We start from the raw sequence: 24,400 nt of genomic DNA, 5'->3' as shown, positions 1-24,400 counted from the left end.
ACAATAATGGCCGCCCCGATCTGTGACGTCAGTGCATAGCCTCCATACATACATACACACATTGAAAGAAAATCAATAAATAACTGATGGCATTTGTACGTCGTCTCTGAGTATAACTTTTCTTTTTAAAAGCTTTTAATACATTAAAAAAAACAGAAAATAATTTGAAAAATATAAAAAGATCAAAATGAAATGTGTTATCTTGGTGCGTTGTCCGCTCGCTTAAATACTGTACATGAGCTTTCAGAATGCCTCGCTTTCTTGCGCCCGTGCAGAAATTTAATAAAACTTGACTGTGGTCAACATTTAGAATGTCAGCCTCGAGAAGCCTCTTCCGCTTTCTTTGTGCTGTTGCCTAGAAACAGCCATGCCCGAGTTGGCCACTAATGTGCATTCATTAAATGGCATTATTTGGCATCCGGCGCCATCGCAACATAAAGGACAGCGTCAACTGTGCATTGCTATCTTATTCTTGTAGCTTGGAATTACCAAATCACAATACACAATGATTACACTTAGAAAAAAGAAATGAAATTTTAAAAATGACTATTTTAATGCTTTTAAAAACATCATGTTTTGTAAGGCTTTCAAAAATGACCAATTCCAGTAAGGCTTTCAAAAATGACCAATTACAGTAAGGCTTTTTAAAAAAAAATTTTTTTTTAAGAAGACCATTTCAGTTTAAAAGGCCTGAAAAGGCCTATGTATAATAAGGCTTTCAAAAATGATTCATGAGGCTTTTAAAAAAAAAAAAAAAATCACCATTTCAGTTTAAAAGGCTTCAAAAGGCCTACGTATAGTAAGGCTTTCAACAATGACTCCCCATAGTAAGGCTTTAAAAAGATCAGGCTTCAAAAATGACCATGTATATAGGCTTCAAAAATGACCTTTTATTTTTAAAAAGACAAAGCCCACAGCTTTATACAATACAATTAAAAATCCAAACATTACATTTACATATCATTTTGATGATAGTAAGGCTAAACTACAAGCTACCATTTCTTAGCAGCTGCGCTCACTACTTATCTTGATACCCTCTTGTTGTCTAAGTACACACTAGCATGGGTGGTAAACTTGAAATATTGAAAATCCTTTGTGTTTAAAGCATTAAGGCTGTATTGGCTAGTTGACGTAGTGACCTATCTTTGCAAACACTACCAGAAGGGTGTACGCTTTGAATTGTCACTAAAGGTAGAGATATCCCACCCAATAGACCACGTTGAAGAGAAGAAAGGAGGCAGGGAAAAAGACCCTGGAGTAGGCGTCCAGGTCCAGCAAGTCTACGTGGACGCGTCCTCTCCGCCAGGCACCGTCTTTGCAGTCGTCGTAGCAACAGAAGAAGCCGAAGCAGTCTTTGCCGTCCAAACACTGAGAGGCGCACGTGTCGTCCAAGTCCTGCCAGTAGGTGGTGTTGTTCAGGGTCACCACCGTGTGAGGAGGCTGCCTGGCATCCAGGACCGAATAGTTCTGCAAACGAGACGCACTTTTACTTCCTAACCTTAGATGCTGTTACGCATCATATTAGGCTAGCATACTTACGTGGCGTTTCCTGTCCATGCAAGGGGGCGTGCGGGTCCAACTGGAGTAATAGTTGAGGGTGGCGTACTCCATCAGAGCGGCGAAGACAAACAGGAAGCAGACGGTGACGAAAAGGTCCATGGCCGTCACGTAGGACACGCGCGGAAGAGACGTCCTCGCCACCGTGCTCAGTGTGGTCATCGTCAGCACCGTGGTGATTCCTGCAAAACCTTTCAAAGTTTCCAGCCTGTTTTCAAAGCACGTTTAGGGTTAGAAGTTTGTCTGACCCAAAGCGGTCCTGGCTGGCGTGGCGTCCTTCTTGATCCAGAAGGAGACCCAGGACAGTACCACAGTGAGGATGCAGGGAATGTAGGTCTGGATGGTGAAGTAGCCCATTCGCCTCCTCAGGTCAAAGTACACTGTCATCGCCACGTAGTCACCTGGGTGTGTGTTGGGGCACGCCGCCGGCAAAAATCCAAAATTGTTTACCCATCTCAGCCACTCATCTTTGAGTGCTGTTGACTACCTGCTGTGGTCTTGATGATGTTGGTGGTGTTCCTGAGGCCAATGAAGTCAAACTGATAGAGGCGCCAGGACTTCTGGTCTGCCGCCTCCACTGAGTTCCTCCTCCACTTGTAGACCATCTCGTCACGCGGGTACCCGTCTGCAACGATTCCGGAACAAACACACTGCATTATACTTGATCTTTCTTCATAGTCACGTTTCAATTGAGAAAAGATGCTAACATGTTAGCGTGCTAACAATAGCTATGCCATCTACTATATGCTGTACGTTCAGGTGGGCTGCATATCAGCATTGGGATGAGTTGATTCGTGGAACACAGGCACAATCACCGCCCCACACACACTCTTTGGGATGGACTTCACAAGAGGAAGAGGATGGAGTGGTTGCCACGGCAACAGCTGTCACATCGTCTGACTTCCTTAAGTAAAGGTGAAAGGCTTTGAATTTCTCCCCTGATGGCTTTCATTAGATTTGTGGTCTCCGAGCGTGAGGCCCATTCATTGACGCTCAAGTGGCTCTTTTGATGGGCCCCTTTAAAAAAAAGCCTTTATTTACATAGTTCATGCACATCCTGTTGTTAAAAAAAAAAAAAAAAAAAATCGAATTAATAGCGAGACCAAAGGAACACCTGATGGGTGTCAAACTCAAGGCCCGGGGGCCAGATAACAGCCCGCCACATCATTTTATGAATTTGTGTGTCATTACTAGAATTGCAAATTGTCTTCACTTTTAATATCTTTTTTTTTTAAATATTTGACCAGTTTTTACTCGTCTGATTTGAAAACGAGTTATTTGTCAGTTTGTTTTGTAGCTTTTACTGTTTATAATATGAGGTGCTCATACATTTATTTGGGTTGACAGTCATAATGGCCATCCAAAAGAAGCTATGACTACAACGCGGCCCGTGAAAAAAAATAGTTTGACACCCCTGATCTAATAGGAACCAAAATAAAGGACCAGGGTGACAAAAAAAAAAAAAATAGAGGACCTAGAGCCAGTTCTCTGAATACCTCACATTAATTTCCATGTTTATTTCAAATGTATGAATTGTAAATTACAGTTCATACTGAAAGTAAAAAATAAAATAAAACATTTGTCTTGTTTATTGGGACCTTGGCAACAAATGCACTGCTGAATCTTGAAGTAAATGAAATATTTAAAAATGAAATCAAACTGTGTCATTTGTTGTGTTCTACTCACAGCTGGAGAAGATGAGCGGACATGAGTGCTCGTCCATGGGAAAGTTGTGTAGCTGCAGCTGGCACTCTGCGTTTATAGTCAGTCTGAAACAACAAGTTTCATTTGACTTGTGAGAAAAATTCGAAAAGCGAGTGCTAAAAGGCAACTCGGTGTTATGAGCCTTCAAGCATCGTAAACAGGTACTCACAGGCATATATTCTTTATCCTCTGAAGAATGACTAACATTACTTTGTGTTATACTGCCCCCAAGTGGTCAAGGCACACACACCATGAGAGAAGCACAATATCAATTAAATTGAAGCAAAAAAAACAAAACAAAAACGTAGTCATCACTACAGACAAGCTTTGCTAGTTGAACTTGAAGTCTGGCCCAGAAAAAGGCAGATATATTTTTTTTTTTCTTAACGTCATCCACATCAAGGCATTTCAGACACGCTGACATTCCATCGTCGGCTTCTCGTGCAATCTCACTGCAATCTCACTCAGCCCCTTCAAATATGCATGAAAGCAAATTTCCAGACATCTCCACAAGGCCATAATCATGTTTATTGTTGACGTCGAGCTGGGTCGAGGTGAACCTTGGAGAAGAGTCAAATAAAGCAACGAGGCAAGTGAGCGTCACTCGATTTTTTTTTTCTCCGTTCATAACCAAGCCAGGGCACATTCGATGCGACTTGAGGTCACACTTGTTTACCTCAAGGTGTAAAGTATCTTGCCGTTGTTCCATATTCTGAGCAGCTGATTTGGCATGGTGATCCAATGGGCGTCAGCGTTCTTGGAGTTCCTGAAGATGGTGTCGGGCAACCAGATGAGGCCCACCATGTTGCTGTTGAGCGTCAAGATCTTCATGCTGCTGCTGTTGTAACGCAAACGGCTGTCGATCCACGTCTGCGCGAAGATTATGTCAATTTGGTATTCCTGGAAAAGGAAAGAGGGTTGATGGATTGTGATGAGGCCCCTTCATGGTATTGAACAAAAAGTCAGACATTTGGGTTTGAGGCCGCCAGTAGTTTCATTAATGGACTGGTCTATCATAACATGGAAAATTCTCAGACATTATCCATTTTGGTTTGAATTAGCCATTTATTAATCGGTAGCACTCCTGGAAATCTTGATGATTGGACGACTTGAATGACGATTATTATTATTTCACCACTGAGTGAGGGAAGCAAGCCAAACATCCCCATGGCAACAGTTCCCGCGAGCAACACTTTAGCCCCTCCGCTTTCTAAAATATTTTCATGTTGCGTCTGACCTTTGGCCAAAAGCGCTTAAGTAGCAGGCCAATTACAAGGAAATCTATAATCAACGAGTACGCGGGGTGCTGATGACCTTTAATTGTGCGTCGCCGTGGGGAACCGGAGAAGAAAAATTGAACATTTGTAGAGGTAGATTTCTGAAAGGAGCAGATATTTCCCGCTAGCTAATGTGTGGGGATAATTCCTCATTGCATGGAGACTGGGAGATGATTCATCCATTCTCCTGCTGATCGGTTCTCGAAATTCCTTTCACTTCCCTTTTCAATGCTTTCGGTTAACTACAGGAAAAACAATAACCACATAATAATATAGAAAATTGAAAGAGAACTTTAATCTCTTACGAACAAAGACAATTATCGTGTTGAAGAATGAATGGTGATTTTGTCTTGTCACTGTGATCGAACAAAAGACAGGTACAAAAGTATGCTGCCCTTGTCTTTTTTTCTTTTTCTTTCGCTACATGCTAATAAACGGCGATTAGTCCTTTCATTGGGAAATCCCGAAAGTAAAACGACATTGTTCTTTTTGTGTCCTGGCAACCCGAAACAATGGGCGTAATGGAATGAGAAGGAATGTGAGTGTACGTGATTTATTAGCATTTTTCAAACCTGTTTTTAAATTATTCTTTTTTTTGTGCAACTCCAGGGCTACAAATTAACTTGTGATTGGGATGCCACAGGGGTCCGTATTAGGTCCTAGATTGTTCATTTCAAAACAGAAATGTACATCTTTTTAAAACAAAATATAACATTCAACGATGCACCCCCCCCGATTATTCAACTCGAGATCTGTTGTGACTTACCATATCAATGGAGGACACGGGTCCGATGCTGTTGACAAAAATGTCCACGTCGATGAGGGTTGGCTTGACTGTTGAGAAGAAAGAGAATGCTAATAAGTGGAGAAGCGCATCACTCACGATTTTGTGAAGCAGCACTTAAGGCCATGACAACAAAATGTGACCGTCACGATCAAACCTATCTTGTATGGAATCAATTTCATTTCACCAACAATGCTCTAACCAAAAAGGTGAACATGGACATATAATGATCCAATGCATGTAGCCATTAAAGAGAAGCATGTTCACATGTTGCAAGTCGAGTATTTGTGTCTCCAGTATGTTGTTTTGAAAGGAGAACAATGTGTTTTAGTTTTGACAATAAAGCCGTTTCATTGTGGGACGTCAAGCCGATCGATTTCACTCAGCGTGAGCAAGAGAAAGCCAGCAGCTTCTTTCTTGGTCTCCTTCTCAGACGGCGGGATAATCGCCTTTGATTTCCAATATAAACTCATCAAAGCAGTGGGATTAACTTAGCTTTTCGTTTTCTTTTCTTCTCTTAAATAAAGGAACACACGGTATGGAAAATCGATAACGCTGAGGAATGCTTCACTGTTTTCCTGAGGAAGATAGCTGGCTTGCTAGCAGTTAGCCAACATCGGTGACGGCTAGCCTGCTAGCTCGCGGCTGGCTCCAGATGCCAACATAGCGTGTAAAGTGTCAAACGTACTAATTAAAGTTCTTTGTCGAGAGCCCCATCAAGTCAACAGGAAGCCGAAATGTACCAAAATAATAGCGATAAGAGTGATAAACATGACATCACATTAGAAGAACTGAGTGACAGACGATATCGAGCAGCCAAGTGAGCAGTGCAGCCGTGGACGATTACTTACTCGTAATTACTATCTGAAGGTACTATCCCTTTAAGCACTTGACAAAAGTATTAAGACATTATGAATAAAAGAATCTCAACTCACTTTGAAATAGTTCCTTGGCAGCAAAGCACTACTTTTGTTCAAACTTATTTCAATGATTATTTGCTACAAGATGGCAGCAAAGTACTACGTTTGTTGAAACGAAGATCCACAACTAATTTCGACACAGTTTCTCAGCGCCAAGATGCCACAAAAGCAATTCTTTTCTCAAAATGGTCCTCATTTCATTGTTATCAATAAAAACAATAATCAAATGACCTCCAATGTCGGGCCTGAGCTTGCGGTCGTAATCCTTGAGGAGTCCGTTGAGGATTTCCGTGGCATCCGACTGCTGGGATTTGGTTGGCATCATCTTCTGGACCGTCACGTCCTCGTAGTCGTCCTCATAGTCGGAAGTCACACAACTAAACACACAGAATTAAATGCCCATTTTTATTTTCTAATTAAATTTCTTTTCAACATATTTTCTTTTCCCCGAATTTAATTGTTAATAAATTCACATTCTTTCTCATGGAAAGTTTCCAGTTATTAATTTACACATTTTTCCAACTTAATTTACAATAGAATAATACTGGCAACATTCAGGAAATTTTGATAAAATTTCTCCAACCCTTATTATGCATTTCTTTTTTTAATAATATGAGCTACACACCTTGCATTGAGAGTCATGAAGAAGAGGAGGAACCAAGGCGAGCAGGCGGAGGTCATGCTGGCTGACCGCCACTGGTCTCTTGCTACAAGTCTTTCCAAGTCCTCCTTGACGTTCTTCATCCGTTTCGCATTACCCTGAAAGACATTTTTTTTCTTGATGGTTCACATCCAAAACGCCGGCATGGCCCAGCTTTGGCGCGCAACGTGAGCGCGCATCCTTCTTCTCCTCTTCATCATCACGCCAAAAGTGGGCTGCCCGTTTGAGAGGTAATTGCGGGTAACTCTTCACCCTCCTTTCCTCTTGTTCCTCACGCGTCAGACACACAAGCCTGCAACATGCCAGAGGCGGAGATAGCGGAGATGAGTTTTTCCTCGGGTGGCCAGAGTGGGGCAGGGGCGGTTCATTTGGAAGGGGGCGGGAGGAAGATTAGACACGAAGCAGTTTTTTTTTTTAATTATGAATTTTATTATTATTACTATAATCATGATTAGAAAGTTATTTAGTTGATTTATTTTTTATTATTCCAGATATGAAAAAACCCCAAAAGCAATAATTGTATATTTTATACATTTATGTACATTTTTGTTTGTAAAATGGCCTGTGATTTCCTTGCAGTACTACTAATGTACTTTTTGTGAAAATGTATCCTTCAAAATATGACTATTGAAAAAAAAAGATATATTTTATATTCTATTCCTATTTTGTTATTGAAACTATTATAAGCGTTCCTGCTGTTGGCCAACATCGCATTCATTTTTTAGCTTCTGCTTCCCTCTGCTGGTCACAAAGAGACTTGCAATGCTCAGTCCCAATTTTCAAGGTATCAAGTTGTAGTTTTAAAAAAGAAATTAATAGCACTTTTAGCCCTTAGAAATGTCCATAAAACATACCATGTATTATAAATTAAATGTATTATACAATTTTGTGTTAAAACAAAAGTTCAAAAGGTTAGATGCTACGGTATTTGGCACTGTGGGGTTAACATGTTATTTGATTAAATAATTCAAAATGCATTAGTCACAGAAGAATTGAATTGTCACGTGACCACGGTAACCGTCAGCATTTCAGGTAGCACCGCGATCCGACTCGCCTCCATCCGGTGTGCGCCAGTCAGTGCGGGTAAAAGTGTGCCCAAAGGTTACGCGTCTGTTTGCACTTGTGCCGTGACGGTTATCGCCGGGCGGCTTAAGTCGCTGCGCCGAGGACGCAAAAAGCAACTTAAATGCAGCTAAATCCTCCGCAAGCAGATGTGAGCCAGATGTTGAAAGATGGATTTATATGTGTGCTAACTGCCGAGCCGACATGTGTGCTATGTGTAATCAAGCACGTGCCGCCCGCCGGCTTGTTGTTCCATTAAGGAAGATTAAGCTTGAGCAGAAATGCATCTTAAATAATGAATATAGTCATCAGATGTATATTTCATATATGCGCTACTTCCACCGTAGGTCTCAATTCTTTTGACACCACTTCAAAAATTATATTATCCTTGGTAAATTATGCATTTTCAACTGTTTTCGTAAGACTCCAATAATGTTCTTTTACTTTTTTTTTTTGTCCGTGAAAGCATTATTTATTGCTTCAGATATTTGCATTTAAAGAACAGCCCATATTAAAAATGCACTTTCATGTGATAAGTATAATACATCCATGTGCTCCCCAAAAAGTTTCTTTTAAAATGATGACAGGCCACTTGAAGGCATTTACATTGCATTCATATTTCAGAACTTTTATAAGACAGAAACAAATGCTCTTTTCAAAACTCATAAAAACAATCAGATTACAAGGCGTCACCGTGTTCTATCCAAACTAAAAGCTACTAGTGTGGTGTTGCTGCTGCTAAATTAATGGCAATATACAGAAATAATATATTTTTACGCGATGGCGTTCCCAAAAACACAACGACACAGTTGCGGGAAAAGTACCAATGAGCATTTAAGCCACAGCAAAAAGAGAGTGAAGGCAGAAATTTATGAGAGTTCAACATAAAATCTCAATTTAAAGTAAGCGGAAAAGGTACAATACAATTTAAACAGCATAAAAGTTACTCATCAGTTGTCATCTCGTTTTTTTTTGGCAGACAAAAAGTAAGACAAGAAAAAAGTTGACATTCGTGGAGGGGAAAAAAAAAAGTTCAATTACCTGAACAAAGTCGTAGTTGGGCAAGAAATGTGTTCTAGTCCTCATCGATTTTTTTTTTTCCCCTGGAAAAAAAATTAGGAATAAAGTACATTTTCAGAAGGGGGGGGGGGGCTGAAAGATTAGTTCTGAGTGCGTTTGTGCACTCTGAAGGCAACACACGTTGGTTGGCATGGCTTCGCGACATGTCCTCATTTGTACAAAAGAAGGCTCCAAAAAGCTGTACACAAGCTGCTGTGGGCAAATGACAACAAGAAGATCAATCGGAACTTTTTTTTTTTTTTTTTTTTGCATAGCATTTGGCCTCGCTGCCATGCTGCGCCCACACTTGATGATGAAAAAGCTCAAGGATACACGAGGTTTTTGAAGAGTTAACCTAAAATGGCCACTTCAAAGCCTGACTGTGGTTTCTTGAGACTTTTTTGGGGGGTCTACCAAAATTCATGTTGTTGAGACAATCTGGTTTTGGGGTTGAATTCTCAAAGTTTTTTGACCAATCCGAAATCCAAAATGGCAGACTTCCTGTGTCTTTTTTGTGGGTCAGCTACCAAATTCTACATTTGGGGGCAAAATTTAGAAATTTTGTTAAGTTTCACATTTTATATCGACTCCTGAAAATGACATTCAGATGGTTGCGTCAAACCAAGACTGGTCAGGTCTGCTTTCTTGAGATTTTTTTTTTTTTGGTGGGTCTGCTCTTTCAAAGTGTCAATATTGGAAAGTGGCTTGAGGGCATCACCCACCTGTTGATTACGTGTGCCTCCTATTTGTAGAACATCTTTGAAGGCTGGCTGGAAATAGCCAAACTGTCCTTGACAATGTATTTTTGCAGCTCACAACTGACCTTGCTGTACTTTGGCACCATGCCTCTTGTCCTTTCAAAGAGAGAACTACAATCGAATCCAAATGCTAAAACGTGAAAAACATGGCCGTGAAGGAGATGCGGAAGAAGCGACATGCAATGAAATTACCTCAAATGAAAAAGCGACAGATGAGTTTAGGAAGGTTAAGTGCTGGGCGGCGTGGCGTGCGGCTCCCGGTTGAGATAGGTGGCCCAGTAGACCAGGTTGAAGGTGCCGAACAGGACGGGGAACACGATACGGGACATCTTGTCGATCTTGCTCACGCTGTTGTAGGTCTTCTTGGGATCGGCGCCTTTGGACTCGGGGGGCCCCTTGAGCTGGACCGACGTGCTGTTGGAGATGGTGGACACGGACGCGTCCTTGGTCAGGTTGGTGGTGTAGTTGACGCCGGCCGTGCAGGCGTTGTTGGGTTTCTTGGATAGCACCAAGGGGTCTTTACGCTAGAGGAAGAAAAGACATGACTCGATTTGATGAATCGTCAATCCCGAATTGGAAGGCCACTTACTTTGGGCTGTTGGGCCTCCATGGCCTTCTTGCCGTCCCAGGCCCAGCTGCGCTTGGTGAAGTAGTTGACGGTGGCGAACTCGATGAGGGCGGAGAAGACGAAGGCGTAGCAAACGGCGATGAACCAATCCATGGCGGTGGCGTAGGCCACCTTGGGCAGCGAGTTGCGGGCGCTGATGCTGAGCGTGGTCATGGTCAACACCGTGGTCACACCTGTAACGAGTCACCGTGAGAGCCGGCGAACGATACACAGGGTGGCTGCGTCTTACCAAAGACGGTGCGTGCGGGCACGGACTCGCGGTTGAGCCAGAAGGAGACTTGCGACAGGATGACGGTCATGAAGCACGGCATGTACGTCTGGATGACAAAGTAGCCGATCTTCCTCTTCAGGAAGAAGTGAGCCATCATCACCGTGTACTGGCCTGATTGACACACAAGCGTTAATCAATTATTCAGAGATTGCACAAAACCACAGGTGGCAACATTTGACTTGGGCTCCCTCTAGTGGTACACTGAAGAACGACATTTTTAAAATGCTGGTACTTAGAGAGTTTTTTTTTTTTTTTAGGTGAGTCTTGGTTTAGAAAGTTTGAGAAGCACTGTGTTACCTTGGCTTGTGGGTTTTGAGTGTCAGTCAAGGTAAACCCGATTCTTGTTTGGGGTATTAATCACGATAAATCGGATTATTGACCCATCTTGTTGTGGTCGGTCAAGATAAACGTCACCCTTGTCCTTTGAACTCACAGATGTTGTTGTTTGGGGTATTAGTCAAAGACAAACAGGACCCCTGTGCAATCCCCTGAAGAATTGACCATACACAAATGATAAAGATAAACGGCCATTTCCCATTTTGGCTGTCTGATCCGGAATAAAACAGATCAACTGTGGTGATGCAAAAAAAAATGGTGGCTTGTTCTTTAAAATTTCCTGGAATCAGGGAGAATGATCCTACTCTTATTTGTCACGTGAAGGCAAAATAAATGGGTTGCCGGGCGAGACATCATCATCATCATCATCATCCTGTTAACCAACGAGGGATTGCATTTTATTTCCTCTCCCGTGGAAAAAATCCACAGATGACTGCCGATTTTTTTTCCCTCTCTCGCTAATCCCCCGCCACAATCTGCATCCTGTGTGTGCGTGCGTGCATGCGTGCTCAGGATTGGTGCATCCTCTCCTGAGCCGGGACACCACTGGGGCAGCAGAGGCGGGGCAGAGGGTGGCGGCGGCCGCGGGACGACAGTGCGGAAAAGTTTGGGACACGTTCCGGCGAGCGTCCATCATGTCCTCGGCCAGCGGACGAGCATCCGTCAGACGAGCTCGGTGGCGCCGGCGTCGCCCCGGCGCCGCTCGCTTTTGACCCCGTTCTTTCTTTGGTTTTTATTTTCCACAAACGTGGATGGGAAGGTGCGGAAAGATAAAAATAAAGAAGACGAAAAATGCGGTTTTGGTGGACTTTAACGTTTGGATTTTGGAGCGTGTGCGGCGAGCTGCCCTTCATCGCCGAAAACAACGCGGCCATGCTGGTCAACTGGTGAGTGAGCGCCGGCGTTCCCTTTCGCAGTTGTTGGGAAAACACGCTTTAATTCCCCGGCGTCATTCGGTGAGGGCTTAACACGGCAGGTCAAGGGTCACCCGTGTCCACTGTGAGCTATTCCCGGCCCGCTTAAGGAGGGTTTGTACCTCCGATTAGCGTCTGGAGGCTCCGTCTGTCTTAAAGAAAGAAGCCTTTGGCGTCACGGTGGGATTTCCAGCGCCGCCGGTGGCGCGTGATTCAGAGCGGACCGCTATTGGTCGGAGCGGATACTGCATGTCAACTATAGCAGGGATTCCCTAAATGTGGCGGCTGTACGGAACCATTTTGTTTTTGCCAATCACAAGCAATAGATTCAGCTACGACAATAGACATTTTCAGATTAATTACATTTGGATCATTTGGTTTACGGCTAAAATTGCAATCGTATTATCCTCTTGAATTTAACACCCGAGGAGCAAAGGTGCGTCAACTGGGGTGTTGAAGGTCGTGACGGAGGGTGAAAAGTTTGGCGCAGTTTGTTACACTTTTGCACACTTTAGTGTTTGGCGCGCCAAGTCAGGTGCATTTTGGAAAGCCTGGCATCATACTGGATCTTACACAAGAGAATAGAGCAGATGCCACTCGGCCCCTCCCTCCTCTCCCCTACGTGGCACTGCCGCTGCAGCCAAAGTGATGACGTCACTTGGTAAAAGCACAACTGCCTGATGGGCACCGTGTGAGGATTAACCCTGCACACCCAATAGCCGGGACGCTGGATAAGTGTATTTTTCTCCCCCTGGGATGGGGGCTTGGAAAGAGGGAGGGAGGTGGGGGGTGGGGGGGCACATCTGGCGGTGTGTGGGAGGCCTTCCCAAATCCGAGTGATTCATTTGTTGTCCCTGTCAGGCTTGATTTGAAAACATTTGCTATGAAGAATGTCAGCCACAGGCTAGAACATTAGCATTTGGTCGGCTAACATATACTGAGTAGAGAAAGCCCCCCCAAATATTAGGGAAGAACCATTTCAAATGACAATTGATCAAATAGCATGATAGTGAGGATGGAAAGCAGATTGAGAAAGATTTAAAAAAAAAAACATACCATTTCGTAATGCTAACATGCTTGCAGCTGGTAGCAACTCAAGCACTGAAAGCGCCAATGAAGATCAATGTACAAAGCAATTTTCAAATGATAAACGTGCCAGCAATTGATGCCACCAGATGGCGCCAGAATAATTATGATCACATAAAACAGCCAATACGAGTTTTTTCTTTCGATAATGACCAAGAAGAAATGCCCGTTCACCTCTGCTGGTGTGGATGTCCTCCGTGCCGGCCGTCTGACCAGTCAGGTGGTACTGGTTGAGCCTGGAGCCCTCCTCGCCCACCACCACCGACTTGGCCGCCCCCTTATCCCAAGTGTAGACCACCTCCGAGACCGGGTACGCATCTGAGGGACACAAACATTTCACCTGTCATGTTCACTTGGGACGCCGTGAAACTATAAACCGGAATAATAATATTCTAGACCTCTTACATGCAAAGTTCAAAAAACAAACAATGAGTCAGGCATACATTTTGTGGATTATAGAGTTGAGTAAATTACAGGTTACGTGACTCTTCTATTTGAGCTCTTTAAACCTTTGACTGCAATCTCAACAGTGACATGTATTCACAGTTAATCTGCGTGTCGCCGTCCTCGTCCGACAAGTCCCGTTCTCCATAGCCACCTGTGCTGCCTGAAAGTCACAGTACTAGCAGGATGTCATTTTGAACCCAGTAGACGTCATGGGGAATGTAGTGGTATCGAAATTTAATGGGGAAAAACAATAACGTAAAAACTCCAGGTCTTCTGTTGCACCAATTTCTACGGAAACTGCGTCCGACAGAAGCAGTTGTGCGGCTAAAACCAATCGTAAAGTATAACCCCCGTTACTAAATCTATGTGTGTGCAGCACTCGGCGGTCCAATCTACGAGCACTAATCCCACGACTGTGGTGTCAGAAGACTTCACAGATTGTCTTCAATATCCCCAGATTGACCTCAGCCCCGTCGGGATTATTGTCTCTGACCAGCCGCGACAACGTTAGCGTGTTTTGTAACGTTGCCGTCCATTGTCTGTTTCCATTGGTACTAGCGCTGCTTTCAAGCTAACATTTAGCGAGATAGTAACTCGTGCGCTATGGATTGGTATGGGTAAGTCAGGTGCTGCTCAAAAGAGAATTTGGGGTGCAAACATCTACAGTGCGTTGAAGAAACTCTGAATCTTTTAGGGCGAGCGCCAATTACGCCAATTACAACCAGTTCAATATGTTCAAAAAACTTTATCAATACTTTGTAGGTTTGAACGACATAGCCCAGTCTATATATTGAGTGTGTTTAACAATATAAAAAAAGTGTGACTCCAAGAGTAAGACGTCTTATCATTAGCAAACTAGCAAAACCTGAGCTAACGAATCCCAAGCTAGCGACAGTAGCCTAGCGAGAGCGTGAGAGGTGATTAACGTGTCCAAGAACGCAACCGTGGCAGCTTTGAGAGAGCCAAGAGCAACAGGGCGGGAGAGCGGGCCGGCCCAGCCCGCCAGGCGGCATCCAAGGGGGTCAAAGGATTAGCTCGGGTTAATGGAGTTGCAGGAAACCGGATGCGACGCTGATAGCTTGCAATGCTCACGCAGGCCCCAGCACATCACACAAAAGCTTTTTTTTTTTTTAAATTGTATATTTAAAAGGCTTTCCAAAAACCCCTAAGCAGATCGGAAGTTAGGATTCTGTGTTGTTCTATTATTTGCTTATTTTGTCAGCTTCCTCTCCTAATTCCGGAAAAAATAATTTCAATTTTAAACCTAAAAAAATTCTTCCCCCCCAAAAAATGCTTCAGTTTACATTTTCTGTGAAAACAGAGGGGGAATACAACCACCCCAATATAAAATTAAATTGTATTTTAAAATGAAATTAATGATTGTAATTTTAAAATATTCTATTAAGTGAATACATTGACATCTTTGTGAAGGCGGCAACGGATGCAGTTGACTGCGTGGCTTTACCTAATGAATTGACCTGTGAGCTGTGTGTATTTAAGTCTACCTAGCAATTAATCTAAGTCGCTTTTCGCTTGGACTGGGCGCACCCGTCTAAGTGCAGGGAAGCCCCTCTTAATTCATCCCGAAAGCTTAAGGGCCAGCTCAACTTCCCGTACGTCACAAAACAAACACCTCGTGGTCTACTTACAGCTTCCAAACTTGAGGGGGCAGGCGTGCGCGTCCATGGGGAAGTCCTCTAGTTGCATGGGGCACTCTGCAGATATAGTCAATCTGAAAAACAAACAAAAAGCCATCCATGCATAAATAAAGTTTGTGTGAGATTAATCCAAAAAGTCCTATAAAAGCCAATGAACTGAACTGAAGGAGAAGACTGCTACTCCCACCGTGTGGACTCAATTGTAATTTCATCATAGAAATGTAATGTAAAAATGATGTAACAATGTACTTTGTGCAGCTTTCGCAGATTTTATTGGAGAACCTATCCCCTATTATTCCTAAAAACTCCTCATCGGTGCTATTCTCTTTTTTTTTGTGTATAGATCAAAACTTTCACACCATTTTGTGGCATCATGAGATGAAAATCAGCATTCCGTTCAGCCATAGCCTTGTTTAAATGTAAAAACGTTTTGCTGCCACCTTGTGGCATCAAGAGGTGTTACAAATATTTTAAGATTTGCGAGTACTGCTTCTACTCTGCATGCCATGAAAGTCGGGGAGCTCGTAACTGCAGGTACCATGGCTGCTAAAGTCACGGGCTCGCCAGGTACCTCATGGTGTAGAGCAGCGTGCCGTCATCTTGCAGCCTCAGCAGCTTGTTGGGCGTGGTCATGTTGTGCGCGATGGACTTCTTGCCGTTGAGGAAGAAGGTGTCGGGCGTCCAGATGTTGCTGGCCAGAAGGTTGTTGAGCGGCAGCATCTTCATGGGCCCTTCGAAGCACAGACGCTCATCCTTCCAGCTCTGGCGGAAGAACACGTCGATGGTGTACTCCTGAAATTGAACAGCGAGTCGGCCATTTTGCTTTACAAACTCCATCATTCGTACTTTTTGTGAAATTTAAATTTTGACCTAAAGAGCCCGATTGGAAACAAATATTTTGAAGTGGTACCATTTCCGTGTCCGAGACTGGACCGAAGCTGGTGACAAAAATGTTGGTTTTGATCTCGGTCACCTTTTCTGTACGATTGCAGAAAAGAAATAATTTCAGACAACACACAACTACTTTTATCTTAAGGTGATGAACATTTACAAAGGGATGGAAGTGTTGAATGTGCGTCACGTGCACGCCGTTACCTCCCAGTCCGGGGCGCAGCCTGTTGTCGTAGCCATCCAGCAATCCGTCCAGGATGCGGGTGAACACTGTGATGTTGTTAATTAATTCCGTCTCAGAGGGGGTCCCCGTCGCCTCCTGCTGGAGGCTAGACGACAACAACTGTACGTCAAATTACCGTTGATGATGGTGATGATGCGTCACGCTCACCTCAGGCGGCAGGTGAGGCTGGCGAGCAAGAAGCAGAGCCACGCGCGTCTCATTGCAAAGCTGCGCTGCATTCCATCGCCCATTCCTGCGGACAAAGGGACCTCGTGATCATGTCCGGCCAAAACAAGGGCTCATTAGGAGTTGGGCTCCGAAAAACGAGATTGACGCCTGCGGCTCAAGGGCTGTCTAGCGTTCTGCTATTCTGCAGAGATCACAGCTTTATTTTGACAGACGTCAGCAAGGGCGAGAGTTGTTTCTTTTTTTGGGGTGTTGTTATCCTTTATGGTCATTGAAAAAGTCTCTGTTGTGTTTTCAAAAGATATTTTTTGTTCATGGGCACATTTTATTCAATATTTTCAATTTTTTTTCAATCTATTTGTTATTTAAACTTAATATTCTGGTATGTATTGCTGTATTAATTTAAAATATCTTTTATTTGGCAATGTTCATTCTTTAATTTTTTTTAATTTATACCACTATTTTTTCATATTTATTTGGAGTATAGTTTTAGTTTCAAATTATTTTTGCGGGGTATTTCTAGGCTACGTCAAAGTGCCAATATATTCTTCTAAAAGTGTTTATTGCCTTTTTACGTAATTATTCTTTTAAAGATTTAAGGCCATTTTGTACATATTTTTATAATGACAATTTTATTATGTAGATGTGTTTCATCCAAACATCTTTTTAATATTACTAACACATAAATAGCAAAAATTCCTTAATTTTTTTGTTGCAATTTTCAAAATGCAGCACTTGCTCCTATGCAAAAAAATATAAATGTAAAAAAAAAAAAAAAAAAAAAACCCAAACAGAAAGGGAGGACTAATTAGGCAAAATCAGAATGGGTTAAAAAAAATCACAGCCCACTGGAATTGTTCCACCTGCATCCCTGCACCACACATGATCTTCTCCAGGAATAGCACCTTGCACCCCCCCACACAGACACACAAATTCACACCTTTTACCTTCAAGAAGAAGACGACGTCTATCTCTCGTCCTCCAGCGTTGCTCTTCGGCAGGCTCTCCCCGGCGCAGCGCTCCAAATTTGCCGTTCTGGTGGATGGGGAGGGTGGGGGTGGAGAAAGAACGCCCCCCCCTCAAAGAAAAGACGTGGTGTTCAAATGGAAAAAATTATAATAGCGTCACTTTCATTCTGCTCGGCTGTCGCTGTGACAAAATAAGGTCCCCCCCCCGCAAAAAAAAGGTCTTAAAATATGATGAGGAGGCGAATGGGAGAACGAGAGGAGAAGAGAGGGCGGGAAGCAGCACTGGTGGATGTGCGCAGTGGCGGCGGGGTGAAGATGCTGGGAGGGGATGGGAGGGGGGGGGGGGCAAGAGAAAGAGAGAGAGAAAGCGGTTGGATAACACCACTGGATCCATTCCTTGTTCTTAGCCCACTTCTGACACCACCGAAAAAATAATCCAAACTGCTGACTCGTTTGTTGTGACACGTTGATGTTCCAGAAAAACACCCCAGTTGACATTCCCCCCCCCCCCTCAATATTCCAATTTAACACGATTATTTCTCAAGGTCCTCTTCCGATGTAGTTTAATTTGAAAACAAACACAAATGAAAGTGTTTTAATGTATCATTTGAATAGGTTCCAATTGTATTTTTTATTTTGGTTTACAGGAACGCCGTTGAAGGGAACAAAAAGCTGCATGCCATTTACGACACAAGGTGAGTGTCATTTTAATGTCACTTCATTCTGTCAGCGCTGGCATGGAAACGTGGTGGAAAGATTAAATTCTTTTTACAACATGAAATTGGCTTCTTATGAGCAGAATTGACAAGTGTCAGTGCTGTTTATAGCACACATTTCATAGTTACTCATCAATTGAATGCACAAAAGGACAGACAGCGCCACCTTCAGGCAGGGAGGGACAACAGCATAACTTTCGCCTGAAAATTGTTTAAAGTAACTGAGTACTTGTACTTGGATATTTCTCACCACCGGTAACTAGAGCCCCCGCTGGCCCAGCCTTGCTTCTCATTAGCCTTCCACATGTACACAAGAGTGTGCGTGAAGCGCGCAAGAACGTTATTTGAGGCGACAAGCTGCCAAAAAGAAGCAAGAAGTACTGCGTGGGACGCTGTGGATTGATGGCGCGTTCAGGCGTGTGTCGTCGTGTGGGTGAAGTCTCACCTGATTTAGTGGCGCTCGCCGGGGAGAGAGGAAGGGACCGACCGAGGGAAAGGAGGAGGAGGGAAGGAAGGAGGCAGGCAGGGAACGAGCGAGCGCCTCGAGGCAAGGGGGCGAAGCGCCGACTTACACCCGGCCACATAGCTCAACTACGCTGGGAGAATGAAGGCCCTCCGGGTGGCGTGCTGGTGTCATTGCTGGCCGCTGGTCGTGGCCGCTATGTGCGCATGCGCCAGGTGAGCTCGTTTTGGCGCCAAGGATGACTTCTTCTGTTTCTTTTTCGTCTGCCTATTCAAATATTGACATTTAAAAACGGCCGCTATTTTCTCTTTTAGCGTCAAAGAGCCTGGAAACATGTCTTTTGTCAAAGACACAGTGGACAAACTTTTAAAGGGATATGACATTCGTCTCAGGCCAGACTTTGGAGGTAAGAATAATTTTGTAATTCTATTTATTGATATTTAGGTAATAACTAATGCTTGGTTGTGTTATTTTGAAGGTGCCCCTGTTGCTGTTGGCATGAGCATAGATGTGGCGAGCATAGACATGGTCTCCGAGGTGAATATGGTAAGTTCCGCGCAAACTATTTTATTTGACATATTTAAATGCATATGCATACATGTCATCACTTTGCAATCGTGACATGCATTTTGAGGAGCGTGTGTACAAATCTTCCCATGAAAGCATCATGCCAACCACTCTCATTACGTATTCATCGTAAAAGACATGCTTGATTTAGCAAACCGACAATAAATAATACATTGATTGGAATCATGTTGACATTAATCTGTGTATTTATACATCTCTGTCAGACACGCATAATTTAATGCTCTGTCTGATTGCATGTTGTTAGTACATTCTTAATGTAAATGTCTGCTTGTGCATTTATCCACGCAGATAAATTTGTCTGGATGTTTGCGTATACGCAAATATCCATCTTTACATGCTAACATTAGTCTAACATTCACAGACAGTAAGTTAATGCCGCATGAATGAATTCAACATGCGCTTTGTTGAACAACTTGGTGCACATTCCACTGGGGAAGTGTCTCATGAACCTTGTGCACGCTGTTCCGCTATTCCCAGTTGATAGGCAGCTGTTAGTGGGACAATTTGCACGTCTGACACGGGATGGCACGCCGTTCTCCCGCCGGGCCTCATTAACCGGAGACTGAGAACCAGTCTTGGTTTCTCCTGAGATCCGAATGATCTGACGACAAATTAGCGCGCATCTTAACTAAAATCGCTACTTTTAAAATTTGAATTGCGATGAGACTCTAGTGATGAGGAAAGTTTTTAAACGGTTAGCGCTCCAGACGCTGAGCTGAACCCGCCATGTTGCGCAAAAGCTGATTCAGCCGAGCCACTCTGCCGGCGTTGCTGCACGTGGGCGGACATCACGTCTCACAACAACACCTGCTTTTCATCTCGCTACTTTTTTCAGCAGCAGCTTCTCTTCAACGTTAGCATTAAGCTAGAAACATTTTGGTCTTTCAATGTGGATGTCAGTAATGCTTTCAACAGGGAGTGAGAAAACTTGAATCAAACCCGCTTTGGAGAACTGAGGGCTGATCTTATCATTCCCTCAAAGCGATGTTATATGATAGTCTCCCACTTACGGGCAGCGAGGAAATACATTTGGGAGGGCGGAAAGTATTATTATGTCCATTTGCATATGCACTTACTGCAAACAGCCAGCCCAGTTAATGTACTGTACACACATAATATAAATGCACACCAGAGTCTTCAACGGCACAAGGAATGAGTTGACAATGTTAGTGTGATTCACTCCTAGCTAAGAAAATGATGCAGTTGCTACACCATGCAGCAAAAAAAAAACCTGCATTTCCATCATTTCATCTGCGTCAGGTCAGCACTTTTACACGGCTGAGTTCTATTTATTTGTTCAGATGGCTTGCAGTCAGCCCTGCCAACGACCGTTACGGGACAGGCACCGTAGGCCGAGCGCAGCGCTACACGGAACACGCGTGCGAGCTTGAATCACTGATGCGGCACGGCTTGTTTATTTCCTGTGACCGGCTTATTTATTCAAGAGAATATTAGTCAGCAGAATGTCAGCTCCTTTAAAAGGCTGCAAAAGCTTTTGCGTTGCGCCCGATCAGTGGTGGAACGTAGCCAGCGAGTCAATGAGGGCCTTTATTAATTATTGATCCATCCATCTATCAGGATCTATCAATCCATCCGTCCGTTTCCCCGGCAGGACTACACGCTGACCATGTACTTCCAGCAGTACTGGCGGGACAAGCGACTGGCCTACTTGGGCATCCCGCTCAACCTCACCCTGGACAACCGGGTGGCCGACCAGCTGTGGGTGCCCGACACCTACTTCCTCAACGACAAGAAGTCCTTCGTGCACGGAGTCACCGTCAAGAACCGCATGATCCGCCTGCACCCGGACGGCACTGTCCTCTACGGGCTCAGGTAAGTCGAGACATTGGGCCCGATTCAAAACTTGTTTCCCTCTCTTCACACCGCAATGCAGCATAAACCAATAAACATTTATTTCTTTTTTTTTTTTTTTCCCCCCTCGCCCCCGGCCTTTGGACTCAGAATCACCACGACGGCCGCTTGCATGATGGACCTGAGGCGATACCCGTTGGACGAACAGAACTGCACGTTGGAGATTGAGAGTTGTGAGTTAATGACACGCACGGTGCAAAGGAGAACGAACTCTCATTAGTTTGGATGATATGTGCCCTTGCGCTCGCCATTCACGTGGAATCATGTGTAAAAGCGTGTAAGATTTACATGTGCTGCAGTCAGCGCTCCGGCGCCGGCTCGTAAATCAGCCTTTTTTGCCTCCCGCAAATGTAAAGTGCATCGCATGCGGTTCATTCACAACTTCGCCGTGCTGTTAAATCAAACGACCGGCCGTTGCGCCGTGCCAAAAACGATACGCGGGAGTCGACAATGTCATTTTCAATAAATAAACCCAAAAATATGTTGCTGTCGCATCATGTGTTCATTTACATAAACAAACTACTATTATTAATTTGATTTATTTATCACACATTTAGGTATAATACTGATATTTGTTATTGTAATTAAATTTATTTCAATTAAATTTTTGTGTTAGTTAAGTCTATGTGGTAGGAGGACCTTAAAAAAATCTATTAAATTGCAATCCAATATTGATAGCCAAAAACTCGCAATTAATTAGTTTTTAAAATGGTTCCGCCTGAGTGCAATATAAAAAATTAACCATATATATATATTTTTTTTAATGAACACGTGACAGACGGCTACACGACGGACGATATCGAGTTCTACTGGAAAGGAGGCGACACGGCCGTGACGGGGGTGACGCGCATCGAGCTTCCGCAGTTCTCTATAGTGGACTACAAGCTGGTCTCCAGGAACGTGGTCTTTTCCACAGGTAAACGTTGGGCAATATGAAATAAAAACATCTCGCTCCTATCTCTCATATTCACTTTTTTTGTGTGTGCGTGCTTGCAGGTGCCTACCCTCGACTGTCTCTGAGCTTCAAGCTGAAGAGGAACATCGGCTACTTCATCCTGCAGACTTACATGCCCTCCATCCTGATCACCATCCTGTCCTGGGTCTCCTTCTGGATCAACTACGACGCCTCGGCCGCTAGAGTCGCTTTAGGTAAACGGCGCCGACCTGCCTTGGAACATCAAAACAACATGATCATGTACTGCACAACTATTCCGTACTGATGCTTTAATCTGTGTCAGTCTTACGCTCCGTTCTCGTTCTTGGCCCTCCAACGGGAATCGATGGCACGGACCCACACAGCTCTCCGCTCCCTCCCCCGCACACACTGTTCAAGCTCTACATTTTCAGCCCACTTACGCAACAGCGCTCAAAACAGAAATGCAAAGAAACATTGTTGATATAGTTCATGTATGAATCGTGTCCAGAAAGTAGGATTACTATCCTGACTCGACGGGTTGCTTTTGCGTCGGTAGGCATCACCACCGTGCTGACCATGACCACCATCAACACGCACCTGAGGGAGACGTTGCCCAAGATCCCCTACGTGAAGGCCATCGACATGTACCTGATGGGCTGCTTCGTCTTCGTCTTCCTGGCCTTGCTGGAGTACGCCTTCGTCAACTACATCTTCTTTGGCCGAGGACCTCGCATGCAGAAGAAGCTGGCCGAGAAGGCGCAGAAGGCCAACAATGACCGCGCCGCTTTCGAGCGCGCCAAGGTGAAGCGATATCTGTTGGAGAGAGATAGTTAAGAAGTTATCCAAAGTTGAGACCGATTTGTTCCACCCCAGGCCGACTGTCAGGGCAACATCCTGCTGACCACGCTGGAGATCCACAACGAGGTGGGCCACACCACTGTCACCACCAGTAGCACCCGCAGCAGCACCGGCAGCAGCCTGTACGACGCCACGGGAAACTCCACCCCCGTCCCGCTGGACAACTCCTCGGGCGTCCAGTGCCGGCGCGGCGGCGGGCGGGCCGCGCGACCCGCCGGCTCGGACGTCAGGAGGAGCCGCCTGAGGAGACGGTCGTCGCAGCTGAAGATCAAAATCCCCGACCTCACGGACGTCAACGCCATCGATCGTTGGTCCCGCTTCATCTTCCCCTTCTCATTTTCCTTCTTTAATGTCGTCTACTGGCTCTATTACGTCAATTAATGTGTACCTGCGCTTTTCGTGATGCTTGGACACGTTGAGGACGTGGGCGACCTTGTCACGGCACGGCCAACGGGTCGTCCTCCATGTTGCCACGCCACTGGGATCTTAAAGGGCAAACAAACACAGCATTAAAGTCATCAAAGGACAGCGACCAATCCTGGGTGTACACTATCCCACTTCTCTTGCCAAAAGTCACCCACAATTAATTAAGGCCTGTAAATTGTCCAAGGGGACGAGTGGGAATGGTTGTCTGGTTTATTATGTGCCCTGATTGACCGGCGACCAGTGCAGGGTGTATTCACTCAATTTTGGGCTGGTTAAGGTCTCTCAATTGCCGTTTGTGTATATGGACCCTGAGCAAATTGGCGACCAGTCTGGGGTGTATCCTGCGTCCCTCAACAAATGTCATCTTGGGTTGAATTCTAAATGGTCCAGATGTGTGTGTGTGTGTGCAAATTGTTTGTCCATTTGTCCCCTGCGATTGGCTGGTGGCCAGCCCAGAGTGTGTCCCACTTGTCCCACCAAATATCATCTTTGGTTTAATTAAAGACTCCAAATTTTCTGCGAGTGTAAATGTGAGTCAGTGTGAACGCTTGGTCGTCCATATGCGCCCGGCAATTGGCCAGCAACAAGTCCGGGGTGTGTCCCGCTACTCTCATCAAAAGTCACCATTACCTGATGCTAAAGTTCGCTTGGATGCTAAGCTAAATTTGGGGTGTGCGTCTTTAATGTTTATTTATTTTTCAAATGAACGCCAGACTTTTCACTGTTTTCATTTTGTGTTGACTTTATAAAAACATGCAGACAAATCCCAGCTGGTGTGTGTGCCGTTCTTGTCGAAAGCGTTCTCGCCATCTGCGGCCGGCCACGCGTAGGAGTGGACGCCAACTGCCACAACATGGCAGAACGCTCGCATGGCACAAGATACTCGAAAAAACGAGACAAGCAGCAAACTACCGAGGAAGTCGCTTTTTTTTGGGGTTTTTAATTGGTTAATTAAAATAATTTTGCTTTTTGACATAAAATATCCGCGCCACTAATTGAGAAGATCCGATATTGTGTAAGAGATGGTTTGAGTGTTCTCAACTGCCTGATGTGTGACATGTCTGCTGAAATGAGCGTGAGCGACATTGCTTGATGGGGAGACAGCACGTCGGCTTTTACGTTTCAGCAGGTGAGCCCTCATATTGGTCTCCTTGTTTGCTGAGCTGTTCAG

The 24,400-nt window shown here is 44.4% G+C and overlaps 3 protein-coding genes across 3 annotated transcripts; 1 reads left to right on the top strand and 2 right to left on the bottom strand.

Annotated features, from left to right (window-relative positions):
• Positions 1-870: 870 nt before the first annotated feature.
• gabrg3 (gamma-aminobutyric acid type A receptor subunit gamma3) lies at positions 871-9,876 on the bottom strand. Its single transcript, XM_088393670.1, has 11 exons — positions 9,747-9,876; positions 9,007-9,068; positions 6,868-7,195; positions 6,474-6,619; positions 5,305-5,372; positions 3,938-4,161; positions 3,244-3,326; positions 2,045-2,182; positions 1,806-1,958; positions 1,540-1,739; positions 871-1,467 (listed from the first exon to the last, which is right to left on the bottom strand). The coding sequence occupies exons 3-11, from the start codon at positions 6,984-6,986 to the stop codon at positions 1,186-1,188; spliced, it is 1,413 nt and encodes a 470-aa protein (XP_088249796.1). The 5' UTR covers positions 6,987-7,195; positions 9,007-9,068; positions 9,747-9,876; the 3' UTR covers positions 871-1,185.
• gabra5 (gamma-aminobutyric acid type A receptor subunit alpha5) lies at positions 9,157-23,328 on the bottom strand. Its single transcript, XM_088393671.1, has 12 exons — positions 22,274-23,328; positions 22,034-22,193; positions 17,370-17,708; positions 16,405-16,489; positions 16,218-16,342; positions 16,033-16,100; positions 15,694-15,914; positions 15,114-15,196; positions 13,192-13,335; positions 10,640-10,792; positions 10,372-10,583; positions 9,157-10,306 (listed from the first exon to the last, which is right to left on the bottom strand). The coding sequence occupies exons 4-12, from the start codon at positions 16,485-16,487 to the stop codon at positions 10,010-10,012; spliced, it is 1,386 nt and encodes a 461-aa protein (XP_088249797.1). The 5' UTR covers positions 16,488-16,489; positions 17,370-17,708; positions 22,034-22,193; positions 22,274-23,328; the 3' UTR covers positions 9,157-10,009.
• On the top strand, positions 11,544-23,998 carry gabrb3 (gamma-aminobutyric acid type A receptor subunit beta3). Its single transcript, XM_088393669.1, has 10 exons — positions 11,544-11,904; positions 18,038-18,085; positions 18,884-18,975; positions 19,048-19,115; positions 20,770-20,990; positions 21,120-21,202; positions 21,808-21,945; positions 22,026-22,178; positions 22,502-22,746; positions 22,819-23,998. The coding sequence occupies exons 1-10, from the start codon at positions 11,810-11,812 to the stop codon at positions 23,182-23,184; spliced, it is 1,509 nt and encodes a 502-aa protein (XP_088249795.1). The 5' UTR covers positions 11,544-11,809; the 3' UTR covers positions 23,185-23,998.
• The last annotated feature ends 402 nt before the right edge of the window (positions 23,999-24,400 follow it).

The sequence above is a fragment of the Syngnathus floridae genome, chromosome 13 (genome assembly GCF_059516105.1).
Source record: "Syngnathus floridae isolate MCC-2025c chromosome 13, RoL_Sflo_1.0, whole genome shotgun sequence".
Lineage (NCBI taxonomy): Eukaryota > Metazoa > Chordata > Actinopteri > Syngnathiformes > Syngnathidae > Syngnathus > Syngnathus floridae.
The sequence above is the reverse complement of the archived record's forward strand: the minus strand, read 5'-3'. Positions and strand labels throughout refer to the sequence as shown.